General features: G+C 37.5%; 1 protein-coding gene across 1 annotated transcript; it reads right to left on the bottom strand.

Annotated features, from left to right (window-relative positions):
* Positions 1-970: 970 nt before the first annotated feature.
* Positions 971-11,751, bottom strand: cdkn1d (cyclin-dependent kinase inhibitor 1D). Its single transcript, XM_017693948.2, has 3 exons — positions 11,545-11,751; positions 7,418-7,887; positions 971-6,582 (listed from the first exon to the last, which is right to left on the bottom strand). The coding sequence occupies exons 2-3, from the start codon at positions 7,881-7,883 to the stop codon at positions 6,524-6,526; spliced, it is 525 nt and encodes a 174-aa protein (XP_017549437.1). The 5' UTR covers positions 7,884-7,887; positions 11,545-11,751; the 3' UTR covers positions 971-6,523.
* Between the last annotated feature and the right edge of the window lie 8,997 nt (positions 11,752-20,748).

Below are 20,748 nucleotides of genomic sequence, written 5' to 3'. Positions count from 1 at the left end.
TATCAAAGCGTTTTGTTTTTATTAAGAAATGGCAGTTAAGGGGATTTGTGAAAGTCAAAGCAAGATCTGGTGGATCTGGGGGGTGGATTATACTTTGTGGTTGTGAGGCAGCCAGTGGCACAGAACACATTGCATTGATTCCACTAAATTTCAGCAAATTCTGGAAGTGTGACAGTCCGTCTGAATTGAAGATGAAAAGAAGCTGGCTTCTACAAAACAATGATCCAAATTACACCCCAAAAAGTAGCTGAGGCTTTTGAATTCGTCCCAGAGTCCCCTGACGAGCATCATTGAAAATCTTTGGGTAACTTTTACATGTAACCCAGTCCAAGAATATCACAGAACTAGAAGCGTGTGCAAGGAAGAGGGGGTGAAAAGTCTTAAAAAAAGACCCCCAGCTGGTTACAGAAAGTGTTTGCAAGCTTTTGTATCAGCCAAAGGTTATCGCTAAATTTATTGTTAACTTGTTTTTTAATAACACATCTTTGGCAGATATAACACTTAAGGTCGCTTCACATAGCATGGGCAGGACAAAAAAAAACTTTTGGCACCTGCCACAATTACTATGTTTTATTTTTCTCTTTTTTAAGTTAATCAAATGTAACTGCATATTAACAGTAATATTTTGTTGCAGATGTGTTTTTATCTTTTAATAATAATAATAATTTATGTAGTGCTTTTCATGCTGGTAGCAGCTCAAAGTGCACTGCTTTGCATAAAAGATGGAAAATGTGGGCCTGTCAGAAAGATGATGGGACTGAGAGGTGAATTAATGACAAATAAGTTTTGATAATCTTTCAAACATTTGTTTATGAGAAGATGGCTTCATATTTGTGACCAGCGGGGGGAGCCATTCTGCTAATCTTTGGCCTCATCTGCTGTGACTGGCGTGTGTTTATTTGTCTTCTGTATGTAGGTCAGTTGAGATTTTAATCTTTTGCTGAAAATGAACTCCACCAACTCTCCAAAAGACATTTTCATACAGTTTCTTTTATTAGAATTTTATTCAGATGTACGACAACATTGTGAATAATGTTATAAACAAGTGCGGCAAAAGAGAACTGCTAAAAACACTTAGTAAAACCGTAATCGAATGTTCTTTTTTATTAAAGGAAAAAAAAACAATTTTGTTTTCAACACCAAACACAATCTGTCTGTTTCCATACATTAGACAAAGCTGAATTAAATTACACTATATTATTACAGAAAAATATAGATGGCTACCTTTCACTCATGCATATAAGGCATTACAATACTATGGTGATTATACCTCGGACAATTAAGGCTTAGAAGCAAGGTGTTGGACTGATGGGCTCAGGCTTGTTAAAAGTTTCTGTGCTGCTTTGAGACCTGCTTTATTTTCTCTTAAGCAAACTGTGTTTGGAATTTTGTGAGCCACTTGTTTTCCTCTTTCTCCTGGCAGGCCAAATGCAGGCTGTTTGTTATGCTGATTTCATTTTCTTTAATTCGGCATAATTACAAGGTCAAGATGCAAATAAAAACATTCAGAGTGGTCTGATGTAAAATGCTCCATGCAAGAGAAACTTTTCAAATCAGAATCGTTCACAGTGATGGTGACTGGAACCAAACACCTGGTGAGGAAGTTATTACATGAAATGGTTATAAATGCACTGCCTGACAGTTGTTATATTTTAAAAATTGTTTTATTCATCCATTACGTTTCATCACATTCAGAAACTCAGAAGACATGTTTAAGGTCATTGATCACTCTGGAAAATAAATAAACGGCTATTTTGGGTTGTAGAGTCCAATATAGCCCTCCAGTTCCGATCACCACCACTGTAAAGAAATCTAAGGAGCCCTACATAAATAAAAATGTGTGGCCATGAATTAGTAAGGTATGGGAATGAGATAATTAAGTGTCCATAACTTAGTAAGGATGACATAATTAACCCTTGGCCACAGCTTAATAAGGCATGATCTCATTCCCATGTTTTACTAAGTTGTGGCCACGTATTAGGATCTCGTTCCCACGTGGTAGTATGGCATAAGCACACATTATTTTTTAGTTACACCAGATTTAACCAGATAGAAATCAGAGTTTCTCTACAATGAACCATTTCACATCAAACCACTCTGAATGACTGTGCACATCTCAACCACTGAACTTGACAGTAATTTATGAAAAACAGGTGGAATTCTCTTTTAATGCAGTTTTCCAGAGCCATTCAAAGTTATAATCGCAACAATGGCATTTATAATAGTGCAAAGCTAGTACAAAATCAGTTAGTCATGTCAGAGACCAATTATATTTAGGAACCCTGAAAAAACAGAGCAACAAAATGATACAATAAGTTAAAAAAATATCATTTTTTAAAGGTTGTTTTGAACATGATGGCAGACAGGTGCAATCAAAACTGCCAACAAGCAAAGGCACACACACACACACACACACACACACACACACACACACAAAAAGAATCTAATAGCAAACCATTTCTAAGAAGTGAGGTGATCTGTGTAAACCTGCAGTGTATTACTAGTCATTTACTCCTTTAATCTCGGAGACAACGAGAGCTCAGGCAGAGACGGGATAAGTTTCATAACCATTAAACCGCGTGAACACAGCCTGAACACAGGCTATTTATCTGGCCAAAATTAGATTCCCATTAACCCATTCATGTCCAACATCTTTTTAGTATGATAAGCAAAATGCAACATCATGCTCTGACTGGTCAGGTGATAGAATTGTACATAAAAATATATGTGTGTGTATTTTTAGATCATTTTCACACTTTGTATTTTCTGTTCTTTTGTTACAAATCAGTCATGTGACCAAAATGTTAGACTATCATCATTTCAAATCAATCAAATCACATGGTTAAGAAAATAAATATGTAACATATGGACCAAATTTCAAATTTGGGCATTAATGGGTTAATATAGATCCATCTCTGACTCCTCTGCTTATTTCTGGGAGTGGGGAGAGCCAGACAAGAAAGACCCAAACTGACCTTTCCATGCTCCTCCCACAAAAGCACACCTGTTGGACAAGCTTCACAGAACACTAGCAAAAACCAGATTCAACCAAATGACAAAGTCTAGTGCACATTTATTAATATTTCTTTTGAGTTTCCAGTTTACCAACCAGCACTACTCTATTTTAGCTAAATGAAACTTGGCAGGTAGGTAGCGGTGAACTTGTTGTTCCCATGCTAACGTTACCTTATATACAATAAAAAAACTAGTGTGAAAAAAAAAAATTAACTGATAACACTCTCTTAATTTAGATTTTCTTTACAAAGTCAGCTTGTCAGCATTCTGTAAATCTAGTCCAACCTGATAACAGTTGCTATGAAAGGACGCATTGGGGCGAAGCATGAGACGGCCCTAGAAAAAAGCTTCAAGAAATAGTTGGCCAACGAATCACATTTCTACAGTTTTCACTTAACTACAAAATTAACCAATCAAACAAGACATGTATAGTTTTGCACCGGAGCTACAAACCTAACGTAGCTAACAATTGAAGAAAATCTTTTTAGCTCATACTGTAGGTTCAGTTTTCATCTCATTAGCTTTGTAGCTCCAGTGCAGAACTAAGGAAGCAAACTTGAGACACCAAACATGTTTTGACTCCTTGACTATATTTGTGGTAAGGGGAAACTGTAAAAAACTGATTTTTCAGCGAACAATTCCTTTAAAAAGCCCCTTCAGAGGTGTGTGCGTTGGCTCAACTCCATATCCATGAGTGTTTAGCCTTTTTCCTATTATCCAAAAGCTGACCTTGCCAATTCTGGCATTGTTTCTGTGAGGTAGATGAACCGGATGGCTATTAATTGAAAAATCCAACGGCAAAAACATCTGAACTGCTGTAGGAGGCACTAATTGTCACCATATATGCCACTAACAGATGAGTGTATTTTAATATACAATGGGAGGAAGTGACCACTGCCTAAAGTGAGTAGTGTGAGTTTAAAAGCTGGTTAACTAGTTGCTTCATCCCTTTTCTTGCCTTGCAGTCCAAACGGCTCTCTCAGTTTTTGCTTATTTTTGACAATGTGTGGAGCAATTCTTTGGTCAATTGATTCAGCTGCCTTTTCAAAAAAACCCCCCAAAAAAAAAAACAAAGAACAATTTGTACAAAACAAAACAAAGTTACACACACAATCTCACATTACACACAGACATACTGCAAACAAACAGTACAGCAATGGAAAAAAAGTATTGCAGAAAATACGTCCCTGCTATCTACATGCTGAGCATGACTTTATAGGTCTCTTATAAACAGTTCTTTCACTCGGCACATTTACATCCACTTTGTTTTAAAATGCTACATTCCCTTCACATGGAAAAGTGTTGTGTTCAAAACCAAAAAGAAAAGCTACTATAATGGATGAGATTAAAAAAATGCTACATAATTGAGATGTGAACAAATACAATTATCTTATACAGTATAACTGAAGCACTTTTTTTAAAAGTAATATAGCTGTTAATAACACATAAAACAGATATAAATCTCTTTCTCTTTACATCTTTGATCTGTTGGAGCGACAAAAAGAGATGGACGAAAAAAAATATAGCCCAAAAAGCTTTAAGTCTGAATACACTGTGAAAAAAGAAGGCCATATTAATGGTCAGATTAATAAAACGTCTTTGAGGGAGGACTTCTCATTCAATTTGTCATTCTCTTGCCACTATTTATAATATTTATGAAGATTAATGTTCCAAAATATTATATTTTGTTTTTTTGTTACTGTACCTTTCAGACATTTGTATGTAAAGTAGTTCTGTTCTGATTGGTTGTCATGGCTCATTCAGAAAGCAGAGCAGGTTGTAACACTCTTTATAACTTTGGCATGAATGGGCGGGGCAAGATTGCTATAGGCTGAAGAGGTGGATAAAAGTAAATATGATGTTTTGTGCAGCGTCACAGTCTGTAGCTGTGACAGTCTGTGTAGTCTGTAACAGTCTGTCAGCTGACTGTTTCAGGGCTGTTTTATCAGCTTAATTTCCATGTATGAACCATATATATTACAACCATGTTGAAGGCAATGGGCATTACTAAGTACAGGAAAAACCTTACTGTCTTTGGTAATCAACAATATTATTGCTACTTTTTTTGCGTAATTTGACATTTTAATTTGCCCTTTAAATGTAGTGAAAACTTCTTGTTTGGAAAGGAGAAATCTCTTCAAATACCCATTACATAACCTTCAATCAAAAGTTCTCCTTCCCCTGCAAAGTTATCATTTTGGAGATACAAGGTTTTGTTCCAACTGCAACAGGCTACAGATGCAGCAGACATTAAGATTAAGTACAAAAATCCTTCAACATTCCTTTAACGAACCCTTCCATGAATTCTCTGTTACTTTTTTAATTGAGGCAAATGGACGAGCTAACCAGCAGGATAACTTATGCATAGTCTGGCTGTTTTGCTTGTTTGTACTTCACACTGAATGGATTTCATGGAAGCTTCAGAGGCACAGAGCTCAGGCTTTCTGTTAGAAGAACATCCATCAGTTGGACAGAGCAAGAGAATGACAAATTAAGGAATAAATAATTTGTTAAGCGTTTTTGTGTTAAGGGAACACAATAAGGCCATGGCTTGGGTATACTGGAGTACCTCGTGTGCAGTAAATTTCTATAATGTTCTGTAACATGGAAGAGAATAAAAAAGTAGAAAAATTTGTAAAAAATAATAGGAAACAATATTTTTATGTAGAATACAGGAATTTGCAAAAAATTTTAAACACTTCTGTAATTTGTGTAATTACGTTTTGTAGATTTTCTAAGTGAAAATAAGTTCACATGTCCTCTGCAGAGAACAAACTAAGTTCAGTTTATCATACTAGAAAAAATAAAATAACATCAAATGTACCCCCCTCAAATTCCGCAAAATGTGGAGAACTGAGTTAACTTATTTCCGCTTAGAAAATGCTCAGGGGTGCACAAATTTTGCAAATGACTGTATATATACATAGTAATATACAGAAATACATAGTAAGGCTCTATGTATTTCAAACTCTGTGGGATGTGTAGGTCGGTCGCAAAATTTCTTAAAACAATAAGCCTAATCTTTAAAATCCTGGGTAATGGTGGGGTCTGTGTGTCTGAGGTACAAGTGGGTTCAAAGTTTGACCCCTGTTGTTTTCTCATAAGCAGGAGAGAGATTCTAAAACCAGCTGAGACATTAGGCTTTGTGTGCAAACCCAGACTGAACTCACCCTACTAATTATCAGATGAAGAGGTCATGACATTTGGACCAAAGGTGAGAAAAACTATTTTTGTAACATGACCTGAAGCAAAAAAAAAAGTGTCCTTTTTGGAGTGCATTTTGTACCTTCACAGTATACTTTAGACAGGGTTCTTTCGGAATATAGTTAGTGGATTTCAAAGCTTACTTGAACTGATTTGTTTTGTTGAAAACTTTAATGTTTTAAAGCTCATTCAGAGCTTCTGATAATCTGTCTGAATATCTGAAAAGCTACAATCGCAGACATTGTATATACATTTATGTACACAGTGATGATTTGCGCTTTTTCTGCAGTCTCAGACTCTCTGCTTACTGCCTCGAAGCTCCTTTGTGATGAAGAAACCTCCTCTTCTTCACAGTGAAGAAGTCTAAAAGAGAGAAAATAGGTGTGTTTGAGCAAACGTTATCTATCCAGTCCCTGAAGACCCTCAAACCAGTTCACATTTTCTTATATATGAAATATATAAATATTTGTTTGTGTAGTCATTGTATTTTTAAAAATAAACCCAAATAGTAGTAAAAATAGTCACACTGAATCAAATTATGATGAGATTTCAGGTTGCATTAAATAATTTCCTAACTAATCATAATTTTATCGAGTTGTGGTGAAATTTCATATTTCATGTTGCACTGAACCATTCCATTTCTTAAAGAATCATAATTTTATCAAATTGTGGTGAAATTTCATGATGCACTGAACGATTTCCAAAAGAATCCAAAAGAATCATATTTTAGGTGAATCGTATTGAAAACTGAGACTTTACAACACATTAAATAGTTTCCAAAGCAGTCCTGTTCATCATTTTATTTTACATCTTCCCATTTATCATGGCAAAATTTCAGATTTCATGTTGCACTGAATAATTTCCTAAAGCATCATAATCGAATCAAACTGTGGTTGAATTTCAGATTTCATGTTGCACTGAATAATTTTCAAAAGAATCATTATCTAATTATTAAGTATTAAATAGTTTCCTAGAGAAACATATTATAATGATGATATATGAGACATAATGCTGCATTGATTAATTTCTTAAAGAATCATAATCAAATCAAATAAAGGTCAAATTTGAGATGCACTGATGATGCACTGAATAATTTCGTAAAGAACTGTAACCAATTCTAATCAGTGTGGGGTCAAAGACTTTCACGTCTGTTTCTCTCATAGACATCAGTATTCACCTGTTCTGCTTTCTCTCTCACCTGTGATGGTGGCCTGTCTGTGTTTGACCCCCAGAGGTGCTGACATTCTCTTCTCCAGCTTGACTCCTCTGAATGCTGCTCTGGCCCTCAGCTCCAGGTATTCCTCTCCGCTCACAGCCACTGAAGAGCAGCCCAGAGATCCACTGGGGTTCACTGGCGCCTCCAGTCTGCGTCTGATCGTTCCTGCACGCACCACGCAGCTGCGGTAAAATGCCGGGACATCCTGCCAGCGCAGCTCCTCCCACTCCACCGCTCCGGCCGCCGGCAGCTCGCTCTGGAAGTCGAAGTTCCAGCGCTGTTTGGCCACCTCCATGCTCATGCACAGCAGCCTCTGGAAGTCCTGGTGGAGCTGCTGGTGATCAACTGGGCCAAAGAGGTTCCGCCGGACGGCCGCCGCCCGCAGCTTCACATCCTCCTCCCCACCTTCCAGCTCACAGTGACCCAACTGAGACGAAGTCATAGCCATTAATCTGAGGAGAGACAAAGAGCAAGTGTGGAGGTCACTAATGAATTTGCTCATGCCTCATGAATGTCAGGGTGTAAACTACTGTTCATAACTTGGCAACTATTTGTGATCCTACTTGTTATGGACATACATTTCTTATTATGCTATCTGCCTGCAGACTGGATCACCACTTTTCAAATACAAAGCATTCTGGATTCTGATTGTAACTTCATTCTCAACTTTATACAGCCTTCACGGTTATTTTGGAACCACCTGCTGCTCTGTTCATCATTGTATTTTACATCTTCCCACTTATTATTTGAAATCTGTTAAATTGGAGTACTAGCATGTATAACCAAAAACAATGCTTTGCCTTTTTAAAAACAGTGATTCCAAACTTTGGAACCACTGTCCATTTCCCTCTAATCTCTGCCCTGTACATAGTGAATCAAAGCAGCAACTACAGCAATTAATGTATGTGGCTTATTCACAGCACAAGGTCATAAGACCACAGAGTCTGCTGACTGTTCTTGTCATGAACACGTTTTTATATGATCAAGCCAAACCACACAGCCACCAATGTGAGTACACCAGGCTCTGTTACACCTGCTAAAAATCAGAACACGTAATAAATCTCAAACAAACTCATAAATGCCAGTGCATTTCAACCATCGTGCGTCTGTCCACAGAGGGCATAATGAAAACCAGGAGACGCACGAGTGTGAGAAATGTCTCACCTGTACTTCACATTTCAGAGCCACAAAATGAACTGCAAAGCAAGACTTAATTACTAAGGCAAGACTTAATCACTAAGGCAAGACTTAATCACTAAATACTGTGCCATGCTTCTTTTTTATGTTATTCCAGAATGGGTCAAATGTTGTAAATGGGTCAACATTTCAGTAACTTTTCCCCCCTTAACCAACAATCTCTGATAGATGTTTATGCTACAGCCCATTTAGGTTAATTACTATAGTTAGTTCCACATATAAACAGCAAACATGTTCATCTCATGGTGAGACTATTTTATGTTATACTCTATACATGTATACATTTTATCAATGTAGTCTACAAATCTCCTGTCAACCCAGTTCTAAAATAACCTGCAAAAAATACCTGAAAATCCAAATAAATTCCAATTCCAATGACCTCGCTCTTCAGCCCATTCACTGCATGTAACAGCCTTCTGTTTTTATAGGCTTCTTATCTTGGAGAGAATCCTCTAGATTGACTCTGATTTGCCTCCTTGCAGTGCATTTTCACCCACCAGTCCAACTGTTAAATACTTATCAGTAGAGACTTCAAGAAATCGGTCCATAAACGCTGATAGGGAGTGTATGAAGCTGTTGCTTGGAGTGTGGCGTTATTACAGCAGTGTTAAACACAACACAGATACAGAGTGCAAAAAGCGACTTTTCACTAAAATCAGGCCATTTCTGTTTGCACTGTTAAATCCTTATATATATATATATATATATATATATATATATATATATATATATATATATATATATATATATATATATATATATACAAATCTCGTATCTCAAATTGGTAACTTTACAGAAGGAAAAAACACACGTTTAATGTAAGTCAATGGAACCAGGCTTTCCCAAGGAATTTTTGGCCATTTCCTTTGGTCCATTCACCTTGAAATTTACACACAATGTAAAGGACAACAGGTATTTTCAAATTATGTCAAAAACTGAAAAACACCAAAAACTGAGATACAAAGTTTTGTTCCGACAGCAGCGACATATATAGTCTATTTTATACACCTTTGCATGTCACATTAACATCCCTGACAATAGCCAAATCTGATAATACATCTTATTCACATGAAAATGTATACATTTAAATCAAGCAAATTCAATGCATCACTTTTTTCAGTGCATGAAACCATTTCATGCTTACACCTCTCTCCAATTCACAGCAAACAAAACTTCAATTTATGAAGGGACTCTATTATTACAACAGATACAAATAACAACAACAGAAATATGTTTATTAATGATATGTTTTTACAGTTATATCATTCCTGATCACATATGATCACATTTCCACTATAGGTAACACACCTTTTCTAAACCTCACTCCCACGTCAATCCGCATACATGCTCAGCATATAAACTACACACAGCATACTGTAAATTCAATGCACAGTGAAAGTATTCAGCCTTTCATAGTGAGGAGAGAGATATCCTTTCAGTTAAACAGTTTTTTCCTGGGCTCAAATCTTTCTGAATACCCTACATGGCAGTCTGAGGGAAAGTAGGTCTGTGGGTCACTTTTTTAGCCTGCACACATCTGCAAGCTGTTTTGGAAGCAAAGACAAAAGAGCTCCAGTGCAAGTTGTTTGCGTCAAGCAGTGGGCGTGGCCTGCATGCCAATCACATTCCCACACGGCATAGCGTAGCTGCAGTCCACACCCCCTCTCACGTACTGGGGGGACACTCTCAACCTGACAGAACATTCTGTCCAAACCTAAAATAAAAGAGTCTGGTCCTCAGAGGACAGCATGCACTGTACTTTCCAATTAGGACAGAAGAAATGCTCCCACAGCGAGGGCTCTGACGAAGTGTGACCTGCACACTGTCCATCTGATGCATATGTAAACACAGCCATTGCTACTGCTCTTAAGCCCACCACTTTATAATAGCCTACTTAATGCAACTCCGTGCACGTCCAGGAGAAAATAATGAACAAAATACATGAGCAAGGAAAAGCTCTTAAGCTGAAATGGACTTAAATGACAGGGATATTCAATGCAGGGCTGCCTATCTGCATGCTTGATCTAGAAGAAAGCACCGTTAGGTCTATTCAGTTGAATTCAGTGCAGCACAGTGGGAGAAATAATGAATTCAACAATTGTTTTATCATTGTTTTTGGTAATATTTTGAAATGTGGCACTACATTGTTTGTTCTAGCTTATCAGATGTCAGAAAAATCAATATGACAGATTTTGCCACATTGCCCACCCATAGTTCAACATTTCAATTACACTGAAAAAACTGAACTTGCACTGCAAAATGACGCATTTAGTTTACTTGATTCAAATAATCAATGCAATCAATCACAGACAACTACTAACTGACCCACTAAATAGTATTACATCAACTCTGTACCGCAGAAGCGCGTTGATGTAATTAGAGCACTTCATGCATGTGGAAGTGATGCGCATGTCTGCAGTCAGGAAGGTCCGTGCATCTGTTTTTCTGACACTCAAACTGCTGTTTTGCAGACTCCAAAACCAACCCTGCAGTTTGGAGAGAATCCACAGAGCAGATGCAGAAAACCGCGGAAAAATAAGAGAAAAGCAGGCAGCGCAGTGCAGCGGCGGAGCTGTCAGTGACCGGAGCTGCAGCCCATGTGCAGCTTGTTTGTTTGGGTCTGAGCGCGCGGTGAAGGCGCTGCTGCCTCCGGCTACAGAATAAAAACACCAGCCGCCAGAAAAACACCTAAAAAGCGTTTAACTGCGATAAAACACGATAAAACACCAGAACCGGACTCTCGCTTCACCTGTTCTGGTAGGAATTGTGTTGATGTTAAATCGGTTTATTTATCGACTGTCACAGTTGAGCTATGAGCGTCAAAAATCACCATTTTTCCGTGCAATACAATTCAGGGAGAAGAGAAAAAGAATGAATATCAAAGAATGTAAAAAAGTAATAACATGGCTTACCTTGTCCGAGAGTCTGCGCTTTCGCTGTGAATGAGTTAGTGCTGTTGGTGCGCAGACTAGCGGCGCTGTGCTTTCCCTCGCTCTCCGCGAAAAGTAGGTCAAATATGTTGGCGAGTGGCCGCCATTTACCCTCTCTCGCCCCCCTCCTACTAACTCACTCACTCTCTCTCACTCACTCACTCACTCTCACTCACCCCCTCTCTCTCTCTCTTCTCTTGAATGTGACACACTTTCTCGTGTTTTGCCCGCGTCACGTTTGTCGTTGGCTCTAAGCCAAACGGCCCGAGTCACGTTGACATGCAACGTGACTTGAAGAGCCCGAGAAGGAAAAAATGAGAAAACAGTAAGAGAGTGTGTGTGTGTGTGTGTGTGTGTGTGTGTGTGTGTGTGTGTGTGTGTGAGAAGTTCTGCGTTCCTTAAAGTTGGTTCCACGTTTTGTATTCAGGATCTAACTTGAAAAGGAAGAATGAGAAAGTGCTCTGTGAAAGTGTTTTTCAGGGCTGAAGGTCGATCCGAGCTAAAACAACATTAGAAAAAATAAATTAAAAGTTAAAAAGTTTGATGTCTTTTGAATGGGGGATGGCGGTAGAAATGATCAGTCAGGATAAGATATATCAGGAAAAAAAAGTTTTCCGTTTGGTTGTTTTAATCAGTGTGATACGATATTTAAAAATCCTTATTATTTTATGTATTTATTTTTGTGGCTGAAATTGAAACTGTCAGATAAGATTTAATATTGATCAAAAAGTCTTCTGGAGGTTTTTTCTTTTTCAGCAAAGCCTAAAATATCTGATAAGATGTATAAAAAAATTGGATGAAGCTTAAACTGTCTGATAAGATATAACATTGAGAAAACATCTTCTAGCTACAGTTCCTTTGGGGTTTTTTTTGGCACGAAACATCTCATAAGTGATGTAAAACTGTCTGGGATGAGCAGAAATGAAGACAAATTATAATTGTATTCCTTTATCTCTGAGTAACTCAATAATTAAAGTTAATGTTGATTTTTTCATTTTGAATTTTTTCATTTTGAATCATTGAATTTTTAAAATTGTTTTCATTTCTTACATTGTTATTAATGCTGCGTTAATGACATTAAATTAATTAATTCCTAAATGTATATTAGGAATTACTGGATCTTGACACTGTTATTTAGTACATTGTTGCAGAATAGATTCATATGAGCCACTCACTTGACTCTATGGTATAGATAGGCTCCTTTAGCAAAGTCAACTGTTCTGTGTAGAACCATTTCACGCTTAAATCTTTTCATCTTTGTATGGTAAAAATGTTCTTCAGATTGGTGGAGAATGTGTTGTATATGTTTCTATGTAGAACCTTTTTGAAAAGATTTGTTTATAGCACCAAAAAATGTTCTCCTATGGTTACAAGCTTGACATTGTTACAATAGCAGAAACCTTTTTGGTGCTATACAAAATAATATACAACTCATCATCAATCTCAAATAGTTCTTTGAGTGCATGCATAGAACCATTGTCTTTACTAAAGAACCCTAGAAGAACCATCTTTTTGAAGAGTGTATGAACAAAAGTCTCCAAACACCACTTTATGGAGCAACTTATTGTTGATGCAGGAGTTCAGTTATGAAAACAGAGCTTGTATAATCTCCATAGGAAAGCATTGAATAAACAGAATAAAATGCTCTTGAGGTCATCATGCCGAAGGCCTAAGGTCATCATGCTCAGTGGCAAGCATCAACAAGAGGCATATAAAGCGCCCCCAGCTTCGGGATATGGAATACTGGAGCAATATATTGGAGCAATATATCTAGTGTAAACATGCAGTGTGAAGCCTGTCCAGAAGAGTAGAGCCTGTGACCACAACAAAGATGGACAAACTCTACTTTAATATCCTTGATTTCAGAAGAAATTTGAGCAGATGTCCACAAACTTTTGGACAAATAATGTATTTTGTATGTGTTCCAGAAGTTGCTTTGTGTTTTCTGTAAGTCAAATTTAGGTCATCCTGATTTGGACTGCAGACGGATGAAAACTACTTTTTTGACTTTATTGTACTGACTTTATTGATTTTATTGTTCATTGTGTACGTTTGTATGGAGGTCTTCTGGATGTTTGATGTTTTTCTTGTTATACAATGCTGATGGAATCACTGTGTTATTGGTGGCTGATAAAGCTGCAGGAACTGGACTGCTTTACTGTAGTTGATAGCAAAGTGGATCTGGCTCTTGCAGGACTGTAATAAAAGATAAGGTGTACTGTCTGACTTTCAGTGCACGTGTGCCTGAGTCCACTTTCTGTAAATAGATCTAGAATGACCAGTGATTTGATTAGGACAGACTGCTGCTTATCAATGCAGGTCATGTAAAGGATCTATCTATAAGCTACATGAGCACAGACTTTGGCTTTAACTTTATCTGCTACAAACACAAGCCAGCATGTTTATTGTGGAAGTGTGAGTTTGTGCATGCTGACATGGCAAGGCTATTATAAAACTTCCAGTGTCTTAAAAGGCAGCTTTACATGAAATGAAACAATATGTTGAATAAAAAACATGTAAAACAGAAAAAAATGGGACCTGTGATCTTAAGGGGGATTACCAGGTCTCTTAGAAAACCCTAGTAGGGGCTAAACCAAGCAGTGCTTTATATGACATCAAATCAATATACAATTTTACTAGAGTCCAGTACATAGCAAAGAAAACATGTACAACCCCATTTCCAAAAAAGTTGTGACGCTGTGGAAAAGGTAAATAAAAACAAAATGCAATGATATACAAAGCATTATGTATTTCATTGAACATAATAGAGAGACACCATATCAAATGTTGAAACGGAGAAAAATGATTGTTTATTGAAAAATATATTCTCATTTTGAATTTGATGCCAGCAACACATTCTATAAAAGTTGGGACAGGGGCAAGAAAAGGCTGGTAAAGTTGTGTAATGCTAAAAAAAACACCTTTTGGTTGATTGGTAGCAGGTCAGTAACAAGATGGTCAAGAATGAGAAAGCATTTCACTTTCAAAACTGCAGCAGTATCTCCTCAGTTGCCAAACATTTACAGAGGGCTTTTAAAAGAAGAGGTGATGAAACACAACAGTAAACATGCCCCTGTCCCAACTTTTTTGGAACGTGTTGTTGGCATTAAATTGGGCAAATATTTTTCAAAAAAACATCTTACTTGATTTGCATATCGTTGCATTCTATTTTTATTTACATTCTGCACAGCGTCCCAAATGCCATGATCAGTGATCAATAAAGACAATTAAACAGGTTTCCAAGCCATGGCACTACCTCCGCCATGCTTCACAGATAGAGTGTTGCACTTTGGAATTTGTGGAAATCTTCTCTTACTCCAGTGTTTTTCTTTCCCATCATTTTGATAAAGTTTAACTGCCTAGAAAAAAGCTGACATTATGTGCTCATCTTTTGATTTGGTCTATCAAGATTATGAATATGTTTGCCTCTCACTGTATTTTATTCATGTGGAAATGAAAGGTGAAGACATTTGAACCAAGTTTACTTTTAAATACAAATAGTGCTTCACTATAATTCCTGTTTATCTCCTTATTCCGTTTCTCTAGAACAGACTGAACTGTTTATCATAAAGCTGAACTACTGGAACACACAATATTGCACCACAGTTGTAACTGAAATCGCCAATGGTGGTATTTCAGTGACTTGCGTCTAGTTTGGAGGCCATGTTGTGGTGCAGTTAGAATTGCTTTTGCACCTCAGCAAAAGATTCACACGTCTCACCGCAATGTGAATGAGGAGAGTTTGAGCTCGTGCAGGAAGTGTGTGTCTGAGTTGTGTTTTCTGTCTGTGAGGAAGGGGAGTGATGTGAGGGAGAAGGAGAGGAAGAGTTAACCGCCCAGGTGCAGAAATACATGCATGCACACACACACGCACGCACGCACTCACACACACACACACACACACACACACACACACACACACACACACACACACACACACACACATCACTGCATGCGAACATGCACACAGTGTTGGCTGGTTTGCATTATTACAGGCTTAACCTGAATATTCACCTCAGAGGTAACTTTTTAATTTTTTTATTCACATTCTCATTTAAATACTACAAAATAAAAACCTTAAACTCTAGGCTTATTCTTTATTGAATAATCCTGAGACTAATTATTCAGTATCTACATCACCATTCATCTACTTGATTTCCAGTCAAAACAGCCTTTAAGTAGAAGTTTTTCATTTTTCAGTATCAGAAGGAAAGCACAATTTAACACACTGTAATAGATAATTACATACAAGTCTCAAACATTATTCCAAAATATTCAGCATTTAATGTGTCCACAGTCTTAACAGCTTCCATTATTTTCAGTAGACTTGCTTCCGGGTTAAAGAAATCTGCAGGGATATTTTGTCCAAACCTCCAAAATTCAGTCTTGGAAGTTGGCTGCATTTTCTGCTTCTCATGATCCAAATGCTCTTAAACACACTCAGTGATATTGAAGGTCTGGCCTCTGGGGTGGTCAGTTCAGAGAACTCCAGTCATTTCTTTGTTTGATTTTCTTTTTGTTTGATTATTTTTTCTTATTCTTCTTTTCTCAGCAACAGCTTCTTGACAGCTGCACATCTTTTCAGACCCATAGTGTTGAGTTGTCTTCTCACAGGGGAAGGATGGACAGAAACACCTGTAAAGTTTTTCAGATTTGTAGCTTTAATAATTTTTATCTGATGGTGACAGTTTTGGTGGTCTACCAGGTCTTGTTTGGTTGTTAGGAGTCCCATTTTCTCTATAACCTTCGATTCATTTTTAAACTCCAGTTTTGGAAAATTATTTGTTGTTTTTCACTTATTTTTCTTTGACTTTCTCCTTCATTATGCAATAGGATTATCTCCTCATTAGTATCTTTTGAAATGAATGACCTATAGTTGATGGCCATTTTGACTCAAAATGTAATGATGGGTGACTTTTTCCACTGTACTGTAGTCAGACTGAAAGTCTGAAACTCCATAATTCCTTAAAATTTTTACCCTTAGAAGTCCACAGTTACTGTTATTTTGCTATAATAATTAAATGTAATCATGTATAATAATAATCAATTACATAGTGAGTTACTTATTGAATAACATTCATTGTTACAATACCTACAATTTCTGCATTCACAAGTTTCCACTTCTTTTTAAAAAAAATATAAGAGCGCAGCAAAGATGCATTGTTCTTATTATAAAACATGCCTGTACACACAGTAATAACCCAAATTCAATTCTTATTAAAAAATCTCCTCTTTTACTTTTTAACACAAATGTGGTATCAATTGAAAGCTGTGAAAGTTTATGCTAGTCGGCAGAGGTGATCTGTTTTGGTGGTTAAACAGCGCAGGGTGTTTTCCTTCCAGTTGAGGGAAGGAAAACACCCTGTGCTGCGCTGTCTGATGCTGTGGTCACGCTGGCGTTTCACCGTTAATAACCTCTCTTATTTTGCAGGCCCCCCATTGCATTCAGACACTGTGTTTAATGGCCGAATTATACAACAGTTAGCTTCAATCTGATTGGTGGAAAGGAGCTCTGCCCATGTTGATATTTCTGATAATAGTGTTTTTACCAAACCTGGATCATTTCACTTAGCATGGGTTACTAACTTACAACAGTTGCTCCCCTTTAAGCTGCTAGAACAATTTTTTTGGCAGAAGAAAATGCTAATATAAATGACATATGTTTGAAACAATGTTCTGTGCTTCTTTACTTTACTTTTTTCATTGCTGTTGCATAAAAGCAATAGAACAACACTGTGATGATTGCTCATCTTCAGCTTGTGTTTGAGGCCACATCAGAGTCGAAATTCAAATTCTGTATCATTTGTTTATACTTTTGTCTTCTGCTGCTTAAGTATCTCAGCCATAAGTGAGAAGTGCTGGCCATGACCTCTCATGAAAGGCCCGGAATAAGGGCAGTCCCACAGGACCTTAGGGAGGGAGGAAGAGGGGGGGACAGAGGGGGGGACTGCACTAGGAGGAAAACAAATTCTTCCACTGGTGGAGGCACAGGTGGGGGGTGGGGGGGGTGGGTATGGAGGGTCCGGTTTCAGCACAGCTGGGTATTGTCAGCCTAGTATAGAAAGAGTTCGAGCTAGAGTCCCAGCCCAAAGGGGTTAAGATGAAATGAACCTGAGGGAATAGGAGGAGCTGGGGTGTGTGCAGGGGGAGGGAGACGTACTATAAGTGTTTGTCTTGGGGGGGCGGGGTATATAGAGGAGGGGATTGTTTTTCTCCTTCAGCTTTCGCAGAATGAGAGAGAGAGAGAGCTAGTGTGTGCAGGAGGCCAAGACTGTAATCTGATCTTTTGTTTTTGTCGCTTATATGCAGGTCTTGCTGTATTGGTGTGAATGTGAGTGTGAATCCGTTAGCAAAACCAAAATAACGTCTACCCAAATCACTGAATTTTGTTTTCTTATTTACTCATGTACAACTCTGTTTACAAACAAAGTTATGACGCTGTGCAAAATGCAAATAAAAAAAGAAGGCAGTGATGCATTTAAACCCTATATTTAATTAAAAAAGACAAAAATAATACAAAGACAACAATCATATCAAATGTTGGAAATGAGAAATTTTATAGATTTTTGAGAAAAACTCCTTGCCCCTTTTGAATTTGATGCCGGCATTACATTTCAAAAAAGTTGGGAAAGGGGCAACAAAAGGCTGGTGAAGTTGTGTAATGTTAGAAAAAAATCACCTGGCTGTTAATTAAGTAACGTGATTGGGTATAAAAAGAACTTAGAAATAAAGATGATTTACCATAAACAGAAACAATACCAAAGTAAAAGGTAAAGCAGTAAGGCCCTATACTTTTTAAAAAATGTATGTATTTCATTTTGACACTTTCTTCTGCTGCTAACACTGCTGCTAATAATGATTGCTAGTAGTACTTAGCATGTATATATCAGTGTGTAGCTTATGGTGAACTGAACTCACCTTTTAGGCTTCATCATTACAAAACCCACACTACTGCAGGTTGAAATGCTAAAAAAAGCTCTGTGGCTGGTTAAGTGGTGTTGATGTAGAGGACCTCCATGGTCAGCAGAGTAAAGGGAGGCGAGCCTCCAAATGGATGAGGGGTTACAGTGTGGAGCTGCTTGCAGCTGTGGGGGTCTGTGGTCTGCACGGTGCCTGGGCCTGGGGCTTCCAGTCGTTCCAGCTATCACATCAGGTAACTCCAGTCTGATGAATACACACCTTTTGACCCATTTGTGATGTTCCCCACTTTGCGAAGGTCAAGTCACTAAGCCTGCATCAAGCTGCTCTGTGCAGCCCTGGATCTTTGATTAAGCTTAAAGCTAAGCAAAACAACCGGAATGAACAAAAGCAATGTTCTTCCATCAATCCGAATTGGTCAGAAGTTTGGAATCACTGGTTTCATTCACACAGATGTATGCAAATGTTTGGGCACCCCAGGCAAATCATATTGCATTGATGTTCTAATTGAAAATATGTGAACACATCCTCTGCAGAGAACACATATCTGCACATTTTAATGCACAATTACTGCTTGCTTGCTGGATTTTACATAAAGAAAAAAGTTTCTTCCACCAATAATAGATGAAGTGCTACTGAAAAAAATTGTTCTCACATGAAAAGGTGCAACTATTTGCTGGATTTAGCCTGGGCAAAAGATATGGGATATTTTCTTTTTCCAATATGTTAAACCTAGCAAATAAATAGAAATTGTGCACTAAAATTTGCAAAACAATCACATATTTAAGTGTTTTCGCTATAGAGGATGTCTTATTTTCTTTTTTGAAAATCAACAGAACGTAAGTGGAGCTTCAACTTTCTAAAAATATTTTGTTGAAGATACATGTCCAAATGATTGTTGTGCTACTTGTACTCTAAAAGTACTAAGATCTAAGTCCTAAGTACAACTTCTTATAGGTTTTCAATCATTTGCAGGAAGCTGCTAAACAAACAATCAATCAAACTAATGCATTTAAGTCCACTTTGACTGAATCCACAATGACTGAGAAAGCTGTTTAACAGCTGGAATTAAGTTGTACTAAAATTAACATCCAGAATGCCTTACATTAGAAAAGTAGTGATGAAGAATAATTTGAGGGGACGTGTCCAGAGGGGTGTAAGTGAAATTTTGGGCAAAAAATAGTTATGCATACCAAAAAGCTTAATAGATTTATTAAAATAAAAATAGATTTTCCATTCAAACATCAACGCAGTTTTAGTCTTAAAGATGAACACTAATAAACAGAGACAGGCCAAAGTACTATTGCATTGTGTATTATTTATCGCTTGACTACATCACAACAACTTACTGCTCCCCAAATTTACACATTTTGGTGTTTAGCTTATGGCAGTGCTTAGCTGTATAAGTTAACATTGAATAAAATAACAGGAAATTCCAAACGTCTGAATGCTATTAATGTATTTATGTTCAGAAGTGGCTACCAGTTAGTGTCTTCAGGTTGTCTGTAGTCTGTCTTTCTAAAGGGAGATTTCAGTATCAAGTGCAGTGAAGTGAGCTTTCCTGTGTGTCTTACGATGTTTTGCCTGAGCTAAATGTATAGGCACGCATGTGTTTCCGTTGTGAATGCATCTCTCACAATCTTTTCTCTTTTTTGGCTATATTTCTGTTTTTGGGCAGGAAGTTGAGGCCCCCTTTGTGTCTTAATGCAGATGTGTTTCTGTTTCAGACAGGGAAACTAATCTTTATGTGTGTTTATGTCCAATTTACTGTATATAGAAGGTATATATACAGAGCAAATACAAATGAAATTCTAAGGCTACCATGGCAAATGTCAACAGAACACAAAGTAAGTGGGGAAGGGAGCAAAACAATGGAGGAAGGGTATTGCATGTAGTATAAAAGACAGCAGGTAACAAATAAATATTGAAAGTGCACCAAACAGTACAAATGGCTGGCCCCACAGAAAGAAAATAGCAGGATGTATATGTGTCTATGTGTTTTTATATGTTTGTCAGAGAGAGAGTGACTCTAAATAGAGTAAGTAAGGCAGTTAGCCTATGGTTCTGCTGTTACTGGTACACTTCACAATAGAATCTGTGTTGCTGAAGGCAGCCTGTGCTTTCTCTTGTACTGATTACAGTTCATATTTTTGGAGAGGGAGGGGTGATTTTACTTCAGGAAACAGCAGGCACTACCTCAAGTCAGTTTCAAAGCGCTGTCCTGCCCTCTGGTGGTGGGTTCTGATCAACAAAGGTTTCATTTTACTG

This window comes from Pygocentrus nattereri, chromosome 1, assembly GCF_015220715.1.
Source record: "Pygocentrus nattereri isolate fPygNat1 chromosome 1, fPygNat1.pri, whole genome shotgun sequence".
In the NCBI taxonomy this organism is placed as follows: domain Eukaryota; kingdom Metazoa; phylum Chordata; class Actinopteri; order Characiformes; family Serrasalmidae; genus Pygocentrus; species Pygocentrus nattereri.
Note: the sequence above shows the minus strand (reverse complement) of the source record. Positions and strands in the feature narration are given on the sequence as shown.